The 10,950-nt window shown below is 36.4% G+C and overlaps 1 protein-coding gene across 1 annotated transcript in view; it reads left to right on the top strand.

Annotated features, from left to right (window-relative positions):
* Positions 1-1,995: 1,995 nt before the first annotated feature.
* Positions 1,996-10,950, top strand: part of Ush (Zinc finger protein ush) — a 158,639-nt gene continuing 149,684 nt past the window's right edge. The window contains exon 1 of the mRNA XM_083053853.1: positions 1,996-2,465. Within this exon, the coding sequence (XP_082909979.1) occupies positions 2,426-2,465 (40 nt within the window). The 5' untranslated portion in view covers positions 1,996-2,425. The remainder of the gene's footprint in view (positions 2,466-10,950) is intronic.

Below are 10,950 nucleotides of genomic sequence, written 5' to 3'. Positions count from 1 at the left end.
AATCCAATCGCGATCTCGTCGGCCGCGAATCTGCGCCATGAAGCGCTCGATTGACCAATCAGGACAAAGAGATCCTCGGTCTCCGATTGGTCGGTCAAATTCTGCACTTTGACGGACGGATTTGCAAACACAATCTAGAATGCTGCTGCCATCTTGTTCACTTTCGTATCCTTCGCGATAAACGTTCGCGCGCTCGTTACCGCTCCGCGAAAGTGAGTATTAATTAGTGTCTTACGTCGTTAATTATTGTATAAATCCAATCGCGTCGCGTATTTTGACATCGTAACCGCGATCTCGTGCGCGAGATTGATCTCGTTGGCCGCGAATCTCCGCGATCTCCGCGATCTCCGCGATTTCTTCGTCGTTGTCGTTGCGAACATGAAACGGAGTGAAGTTAGTGCCCAATTCTTGAATATGGCCGACTCCTGAGTGCGTCGCGGGTAAGTCATCATCGTCGTTCGATAAATGGGCCTTCGAAAAAAGCGACGACGCGAAAACGGAGCATCGGTTTCGTGCGCGAATAATGTCTCGCGATTCTCGCGTTTTACCGAAACGCGTCGAAGATGGCTGCGGTCGAGAATACACTACGAATGCTTTGAGACATCATTCTATCTTTATTCTTCTGGAATGTAGAACAAAGATAGAATGATGTTTCAAAGCATTCGTAGTGTATTCTCGACCGCAGCCGATGTGATAGCTAAAGCCCGGTGAAGCGCTCGATTGACCAATCAGGACAAAGAGATCCTCGGTCTCCGATTGGTCGATCAAATTCTGCACTTTGACGGACGGATTTGCGAACACAATCTAGAATGCTGCTGCCATCTTGTTCACTTTCGTATCCTTCGCGCGCAACGTTCGCGCGCTCGTTACCGCTCCGCGAAAGTGAGTATTAATTAGTGTCTTACGTCGTTAATTATTGTATAAATCCAATCGCGTCGCGTATTTTGACATCGTAATCGCGATCTCGTGCGCGAGATTGATCTCGTCGGCCGCGAATCTCCGCGATCTCCGCGATCTCCGCGATCTCCGCGATTTCTTCGTCGTTGTCGTTGTCGTTGCGAACATGAAACGGAGTGAAGTTAGTGCCCAATTCTTGAATATGGCCGACTGCCGAGTGCGTCGCGGAGAAGTCACCATCGTCCTTCGATAAATGGGCCTTCGAGAAAAGCGGCGACGCGAAAACGGAGCATCGGTTTCGTGCGCGAATAAGCTCTCGCGATTCTCGCGTTTTGCCGAAACGCGTCGAAGATGTGATAGCTAAAACCCAGGCGTCGCCGCGAGTCGCGAACGAGAAAAAGTAACGCGAGTGCAAGTGTTCTTGTGAAGTGAAGCTTCTTGTACGAGGACCGAGGACTACGTGGAGGAGGCCCGGGGAGGTCGGGCAACGGCGGAGCAACTACATGGTAAAATAATTATTTATTTATTATTAATTAAATATTCTCAATGTAAATAATAATTTTCAAGATATCAATTATTTTAAATTTCATTATTTAATTTTCATATATTTATATTTTACAGTTCATCATAACTCCGCTGCTGTGCATCGTATCGGTGAGTCTCGATAACGTTTTTTACTTTAATTTTGGGTAATAATTTATCCGCGGATCGAATAATCGAACGGGATGAAGTTTTATTAAAATATATTACGTGCGCTACAAAATTGATCTATATATCTAATTTATATATTATTTATTATGTATAACTATATATATAATTAAATAATTAGATATTTTTCACATATGTTAGCATAATATTGACGAATATCTTTCGATCAGAGTTATAACCTGGTTATAACATTCTTAAAGCTACTGCTGCTACCATTCTTTCTCCGCGAGATGGCAGGGGCATTCAATTTTGGATGCTGCAATGAAACTACACCTCTCTCAGTTAACAGTTAACGTTCTCCCTCTTCTCTAACCCCACTTAGGCCTTGGCGCGTGCGCGACGAAGAGGGGAGAGTGTTTGGCGGCGCGGTTTGTTTAGTTGCACGCTGACGGCGGCCGCGATCCAACTATTGGCATGAGTGTCCGGGTTTCGCGCAAGTGTCGTGCTACCGGCGTCGTTGCTCGCTCATCGTAACACATTTTTGCTCGTCGCGTTCTCGCGTTACGTTATATCACGTTACGAACGGAGCCTTTCCTTGTCTCGCGTTTCGCTGGAAAAGAGAGTGTGCGTAGTTATTATCTCCATTTTGCTGTCCTTTCCCGATCCCTCTATCCCGTAATCGCTACGTGAGTCGCTATTTTGTTGTTTCCTATTTTTGTCGCCTGAAAATCGCCTCTTGTCTCTATCGTGTGTTGTGCGATTGTTGATCGTCGTTCGTCTCCATCTTCTTGTGCCATCGTCATCGTCGCCAATCACGCTGCATTCACGTTGCAAACGCGACATGTTCACGCTGAACGGGTGATGTCGCAGAGCGCAGAGGATGTCACGTCGCAAGCAGAGCAACCCCAAGCCGCTGAAACGTGAGTTTGTGCTTCTTTTCTCTGTCCGGCTATTTTTCCTGCTTCTTTTCGATGACACGTGCATAATCTTTGGTGCGTAGGTATGTGTCGGCGTCCGTGTGTGTCGCGCGTGTTCGCGGGGGAAGGATCCTCTCGCGCTTTATTATCCCGCGCTTTTTTCCCCGCATTGCGATACCGCGAGTTCAAATATCTCGTGCCGAATTCAAATAACAAACATAGCGGCAATGTAAAACTACTTTCGCTCAACTATATTGGCGAATTTTTTAATTCATCAATCAATCGTATTATGCGGCAAAGTGCTCCATCTCCGCATTATGCTATTGATCAACTGACAAATTAAAAAATTCGTCAATATAGTTGAGGGAAAATAATTTTATATCGCCGCTATGTTTGTTATTTGAATTCGGTACGCGATATTTCGTCAAATTAGCACAAGCCAATTGTTCCGATGACAGGTTTTGCTCGGTTTTGCTAAATTTAGTCGTATAGATCGATTCGGATTTCGTCTCCTCCAGAATTTTAGTCCCGGAAAATTTTAGACGGAAAAATCATGATTGACAGCGATATCGGCAGTTAAAGAGAAATGTATCGAGTATCGCGTTAGTATAAAGTACTTTCATAACTGCAACGCTTTAAAAGATATGTATATTAAATTTAGAAATATTATATGGAAAATCTATATGATTATTCGGATTATAAGGTAAAAAACACATTTAGATTTTAAAATCAAATAATTATTTAATATAGAGATATTTTCACAATATTGCAAATAAGTAATAGAATCGTATTATCTACTATTATCATCTTAATTTCAAATAAATTTTAACGATATTTTAGTTAAAAATTTGATTTAACAGTGTAATAAAAAAATTTAATTAATTTTAAAAAATTTGTCTGTAAAGTTTATGATGAAAAATGTACAAAAATTTCAAGTTATTATTATAACGAGAAACACGCTTGAAAGTTTAGGATCGACCTAAAAAACAGAATCTCTTTTTCTATCGATATAAGCAATAAATTTCAAGAATAAATCAATGACCCCGCATAAATTAATTCACGACGCCGATGAAGGAGAACGAGTCCTTGGCAAAACGGTTCATCCGTTTATCTTTCAAATTATCGAACAGATAAAAAAATTAGATAGAAAATTAAATTTGAACACAATTATTTCAGAAATAGACCAAAAAAGTCTACCAGAAAATTGAACTAATCTGTTACTAGTTTTCAACTAATTTTCTCAATTAATTTAATTAATTTTCATTATCTTGAATTTCGGAGTTTATAAATTTTCTTGCAACTTATTATAACGAAAAGTACAATTAGTTTGCAAAATTTATTACATAGTTATGAAATATATTAAAATAAGAGAAAATTATGTTGCAAAATTATACTTCTAAAAAATTCATATATCAAAATAATCAAGACTTAAATTAGTAATATATAAATAATCGATATAATTACATAAAAATATTGCTATTAATATGTCTAAACATACAATATGATATTAGTACTTTTAAGATTATATTGATGAACATCCTTATTATACACTTACAATTAGAGAAATTTTTTCTTAGGGTGAGTTTTAGGGGATTTTTAGTAAACTGTCGTTGATTAATTCTTCCATTAAAATATTATTTTATTATATTTTTTTAAAGAAATATATATTACATCGAAACTATATTTTATAATTAAATAATTAATATAATTAAAATGTAGAAAAATTATGATAATACAAAGTAAGTGCATTGGTTATAAACGCATATATGTGAGAAATACACAATTCGAGTTTCGAATTTTTTTTTGCTTAGCGATAACATAACATAACACGCGTTTATAGTTGCCTATCAAAGCTGACCTTTCAATTCTAACGCATAGTATGAAAAAGCACGCACGCACGCACGCACTCAAGAATCGACAGACGCGATTGTCACGATTACGCGGATTTCGCACGATTGTAATTAACTTCTCACCATCAGCTTTTTGACAATTATGTTTAATTGTCGACCTTTCGCGATTTTATGTGAAAACTATAAGACTATTTTGTTACTTTACATTTAATATTATTACTCTTTTAAATCATAATTCGAAATCGTGCGATATTCCCACAAGAAAGATTCCACCAGAATGTATACAGATTCGTAATCGTATATAGTTTATAATCGATATATCTTCGTAAGCGAGTTACACAGTTTCAAGCTTTGAAAATATAAATATTTCTATAGTCAAAGGTTTCAAGTATTTCTCAAAGAATGAAAGCTTAGCTTGCGATATTATTTCTTATCGGTTTTCCGCGAATTTTCGTTCCCAGTTTTTTTTTCTTCCACGAAGAGCTCCAGACGAGATCCAGTGTCTTGGATTTGCCCCTCCCCATCTCCCTCTAACATATCGCGACGAGCATGCGATCTTGCGATCACGTGCTCTTCTCGATCACGAAAGTTGGAACACTTTCACGTGGCGACTCGTCGCACCGGGTCGTCCTTCTTTTTTTTCCTCTGTCACCTTTTCCTTCTTCGCTCTCTCTTCTTCTCTATCTTTCTCTAATTCCTCCGTTTAATGTTTCTCTCGAAGCTATTGATTTCGTTTCCAAGACGGTGTTTAGTTACTGTCGCGAGAAAAAAAGTTTACTCACACACACAATTATCTGCTCTAAAATTGTCTTTAGAAAAAAAATTCTACATCGAGACTCGAGGATTGTTGTCGTTTTAAACACAGTTTGAAAATTTGTGTTTTCTTGTTAAAAACGGTCCCCGTTAAAATTTTTGTGTTAAATTAACATATTGCTGTTGTGTTAATTGAACTCAAATGTTTAATTATTAAAATAATTGAAAAAAAGTGTAAAAATAACACAATGTGTATTTATTTTTAATTTTACACAATAAATATGTTCCGTTATTATTATTAGTGACAAGATTTATCTGTTAAAATTTATAGAAAAGAAATCTTAATTTTACTTTATAATATAAGTGTGGATGATAAAATGTAAAATTAACAATTTTTTAAGTCAATTTTTACATTAAAACTATGTTAATTTAACACAAAATTTATTTTAAGTTTACTTAAAGTTTGCATTTATTTTATGTTAAAATATTAACACAGTATTCGTGTCATCATTTAACATATCCGTATTATGTTAAATTAACACAAAAATTTCTGTGGACCGTTTGGGACGTGTGATATTTGTTAAATTTAACACAAATTTTTCAACTGTGAAGAAATCAGCTGCGTAATATTGTATATAATACGAGGATCTGTTTATACAATTTTTCATTTCTTCTCGGAAATAATTAAAATAATATTTGGAGAAAAATTTCACATTACAATCTTATAAGAGAATTACTAGTTTTTGTTTAAAAAAAATCATGTTCTACATCGATATAAAAACGACTTATTGTTAGGTACATCTATTTTATTGAATGTTGCGCTGTTAAACATAATGTTAGTGAGAAAGCTGGCGCGGATTTGTTCTGAAGGTCCCCTATAGATTGAGGAAAGAAAATCGTACGTTTGCGACTTGCATTATAAGGCTCTCCTCCCGTGGGACATCGACGTTAATGGCCGCGTAATTATTGTGATGCTGGCTCGTGCGCGTGACTGCTAATTGGGAACGACCGTAATTGAGTTAATAACGCTGTGTTAAAATAGCGGGCCCGCCCCCCCCCCCTTTGCACCCACCGACGCGTCTTCTTCCCTTTCTCGTTCTCCTCGTCGCATTAATCTTTGTTTCCTGTGTATCGCTATGCGTTGCTTTTACCTGCAATTAAAATGCATTAGTTGGAAAAATTATCGAGCGATTGTTTCATTAAAAATTTATTTAATCGATGTCCCATTGAGATAAAAATCACGCACATTTTGTTTTTCTTTTTTCTTTATCACTTGCATAGTGATATGTGATATCAAGGTTTCATGTATCTGATATCATGTATATGATATTCCTGTCTACTTAGTGACTGTTTATTAAGATGCGAAGAATTATAATAGGATTTTAATTTTCATTTTTATATCTGTTCCTTTCATGTATTATATTTTCATTTAAACGCGAAGAAATAATGTTCGTCTCTCCACAAGCTAAAAATAATATTACTACAAACAATATTATTTCAAATTTATTATAATAAATATCTTTTTTATAACAATATTTTATTGACAATTTTATTTGTAGATAATTTTCTAATTATTTTTGTGCAAATTTTGTTGATCTTTTTTTAAACAAAAATTTGAATAAAACGCTATCAGTTTATGCAACTTTAAAACCTTTTCTTAGTAAAATCTGAAGATAGATAACTAAAAATTGATTAACATTAATATTTAATTTCTTAATTTCCTTTGTGCAAAAAACCTATACATTATTCTTCGTTAATTCTTCGTTATTAAATTTTTTCTTGAGCTTACATTGACATTAAAAATAATAAGAGCAAAGAGAAGATAATAAAAGCTGTTTTCTTTTTTCGCTTATTTCAGCAATTGCTTTCTCGACTCAACTTTTATTGCGCAGAAAGGTTTCTGCAAAAGAATCGGCGGCACTTTTATAACGCGTCGATACTTTTCGCCGTGCGTTGCACATGTGACGGTGATAACGATCGCTATCCGTGACTCTCGGAGCGACACGACCGTCGTGGCATCTTTCTCTCTCTCTTTCTCTTTCTCTTTCTCTTTCAATGTTTCGGTCTTTCACGGGTAAATTCCGATGCCGCATTCGTACGCGACTCGAAAGTCGATGGCGAGGCGAAGCGACGAAAAAACGCGGATTTCGGGCGAAAAGCGCGCAGAGCGATAAAGTCCCTCTGACGTCGTCAATATTTTGTAGCCACCCGATGCTCCCTTATCTCATTGTATCGCTAGACGGCCACGGTTGCGACAACCGTGCCTCCTCTTTCGTATATCCGTTTAGCTTATAAATACGGTCGTGCAGCGACAGCGATTAATCGTAAGCTTGTTCATCCTCGTTCGATTAAAAATTATGCGCATATTAATGGCACTTCTTAGAATGATCTCTCGCTTAATCTTCTAATTGTTTTTAAGTCCTTATTTTTCGATCATTTTTTTTATTTTCCCTTTCGCGTACATTTTAATATTTTTGTTTATTGTCGATTAATTCCTGTGAACTTGGCACACCATACTTAAAAATGTTTAAGTTTTTTTTGAGTTCTGGCATTCTTTTGAATAGTTCTAGAGTTCTACGTATAAGTATATTAAATAGTTCCGATGATTAAATACAAAAGAATCGAATTTGAAAATATGATGCGTCAAGTTCACGCAGAGTGCACCATATCATAAAAATAAATTATTTCTTCGAAATTCTACTTAGTTTTACAATAGTTCTACAGTTCTATGTCAATTATATACCAATACTTTTAGCAATTAATACAAAAAAATCAGATTTTTTGCGTTTAATTGCTAGAACTATTGGTATAATTGACATAGAACTGTAGAACTATTGTAAAACTAACTAGAACTTAAAAAAAAAATTTATTTTCATGATATGGTGCGCTGCGTGTACTTGGCGCACCATATTTTCGAATTCAATTCTTTTGTATTTATAATCATCGGAACTATTTAAAATACTTACGTAGAGACTCTAGAATTATATTCGAAAGAATGCCAGAACTCTAAAAAAATTTTTAGATTTTTAGATATGGTGTGCCAAGTTCACAGGAGTGGAAAATTATTTACGAAAGATAATTTTGCAATACCCGGTTAGAAAGAAAACTATAACATATATAATTGAAAGATAAGAATAAAAGATTAATTTAATTGTTTAAGAAATCGACTGGTATCATTTAAAGTTTAAAGGAAGAGGAATATCACATAAACTTTGTCGCTAAAAAAGTTTTCTTACAACAAAATGATGTTTCGCGTAATAGTCTTTCTCAAAAATATTCAAGATGTCGATAATCTGATTAAATCCGATTAGAATCCACGCTTTCGGTTCGTATACAGAATATAATTCGCAAATATAGCCTCTCTCTTTAATCGTCGTCCGATGTCTCTTTCTCCTTTCGTTTGTCCTAAACTGCTCCTTCATGGCACTCACTCGCGAAAACATGATTAATTACAATCGCGTATCCGTTAATTATCGAAATACGACGTTCACGCGACACTTTACGTAACATTCTCGACGTTAATCGCACATATAAACGCGTACTTTCTTTTACATCATGACGGGCAAACGCGAAAATTATGATTACACGAAACTACAAATCTCTAAATCGTATAGAGAACGATTGTTTGACGTTACCTCGTGCGTATCTAATACTTGAATGATGTCTGTCTATGTTTTGTGTAAGTTAAATATATTTTTATTTCACCGATCAACATTATTATTATAATAACTCTTGCGTATCGTATATAAATATTATAATCTCGAAGTAAGATTACATTACCAGATATCGATACGTAAAAATGTAAATTTGCAATGACGCAATTATTAAACTTTCTAAAAGATATTTACAGTGCCTTAAAATTTACAAAACAAAAAAATAAACTATAATAAGAATTTTTTTTCATAAAAATTAAGTGTATACAATATTAATAATCGCGTACTTTGATATCTCTGATAACCGACTCTATTATTAAATTTAGGAATTTTCTCTTTATCAAATTTATATGATAAAGAAATCCACAAAAGATTCTTTCGTAATAACTTAATAATTGTCGAGAGTGTAAAAGCTCCGATTTTAGATTTCTCTCATGTTTTCGAGCCTTTTTTCCCCCTTCTGTCCTTTGAAAAGAAAGAAACACGTTGTCTTCGTGTTTCTCTATCAGTGTCGATCAATTCGGAAAGCGTAATAAGCAACGGTACAAAAAACGAAAAAGACATGAAACATCAATGTCTTGACATGAAAGAGGAGTAAGGAGAGAAGCGAAGGATAAAGAGAAAAGAGGATAATGAAAAAAAGAAAGATCCATCAGCGGCTTTTATCTTCTTCGACCGGGTCCCCTTATTCGCGCAAATGCATGAATCCCGCCGCCCCGCAGATGTGTCTCCCCCTAAGATATTCCTCTCCTGCTGCTTCTCTTCTCGAGGCCCTTCCTGCCCTCGCAAAGAAACGCGCCGGAGACAACTATCGCGTCGCTGATCTCGCCTAGTTAGCCTTTCTTTCCTCTCAGTGCTCCTTTTCCTTCCCTTTCCCCCTTTGCTCTACCCTTCGTGCCCTCCACCTGTAGTAAGTCCCTCGTTGGTGCATCTCGTCCTTCCTTCGGAAAGCGCGGAACCGATACCGAGGCTCGCCTCATAAATACAGTCGAGAAGTCGAAGCAAGGGGGAACGACGTGAAAGGAGGGCGAGGGGTGAGTAAGGGAGGGAGAGAAGGGCGAGCCTACAAATTGCTACACCGCATTGTGGTGTCACTCCGGCCTGTTACGACACGGTCCCGGCATCTCGCCGGAATGGTGTCTGCGCGAGTCGGTTCTCTTCTCCTTCGTCGTGCCTTCCCCCTTCGCGACCCCCCGTCACTGTGCCGCCCCGCGGTGTTAACCGACTAAGGGCGGGAGGGGCTCTTACACGGGTGTAAACGCGCCTTAAACACCGATAATCTGCCTGTTCGGTTGCAAATAAATTAGACGGGAGTTCTTTTGAGCATTCTTCTTGTTACCGGAAGGAGGGAGAACACAAATATTTTTTTTTCCATCCGCGAAGAGCGAATTCAATTAATCGAGAACGGCCGCTAGAACTTGGTGTCTTTGAGAGTTTGAAACGAAATCCTTGAATTTTAACGAGTGTCTAACTAAATTATAGAATTTTATATATTGCAATTTTACGAATTATTATTGTAAACTCTCAAAACTCCGACTTTTTGAAAATTTATTGTTAGCCTTTAAACTGCTCGTGTTCGTGACTTTTCGAAATTTTGAATATGCAAGAGAATTCTGCATTTTTCTTTGCGAAACATCTCGATTTTTAATAATTTTTGAAAATTGTTTCGAGATTTATCTTTTAAATAATTAGGAAAAAAATAAAAAATTCCTCAAATATCTCAAATAAGTTTGTTATTATCGTTGTCGAAATATATCATATAATTATAATTTATTATAATTAATTAATATAATTAATTAATTATAATTTATTTATTATAGTTTTATTAATAAAATCAATTGTCAGGATTTCGTAACGTGCTTGCTGACAAATTTATCAAATAGAGCAATATCAGTTGCTCTTCTAAACAGACATAAAATACATCTCATATGGACGTCACAATGCGGTCAGCGGTCAGCTGATCATCAAGCTTGACATTGTATGGGATACATTAGCGTGTTCGGCATTATATCTATCAATGACATGAGGCTCGCGTTACACATCTCGTTCTCGAAGGGAGAGGAAAAGAGAAAGAGAGAAAGAGAGAGGAAGATTATTCGATCGAAGAGTGTTCGATTAAACGGACGAAAAGACTCCGAAGGTGTCGTTATCGAATAATCTCTTTCCGCGCGATGATACGCAAGAATTTACTAGAGGAATCACATTTCGGGGGGCAAGGAGGGGGGCACAGTC

Source organism: Prenolepis imparis, unplaced genomic scaffold (genome assembly GCF_030444845.1).
Source record: "Prenolepis imparis isolate NDT839.2.m4 unplaced genomic scaffold, iyPreImpa1.0 SCAF_14, whole genome shotgun sequence".
NCBI lineage: Eukaryota > Metazoa > Arthropoda > Insecta > Hymenoptera > Formicidae > Prenolepis > Prenolepis imparis.
Note: the sequence above shows the minus strand (reverse complement) of the source record. Positions and strands in the feature narration are given on the sequence as shown.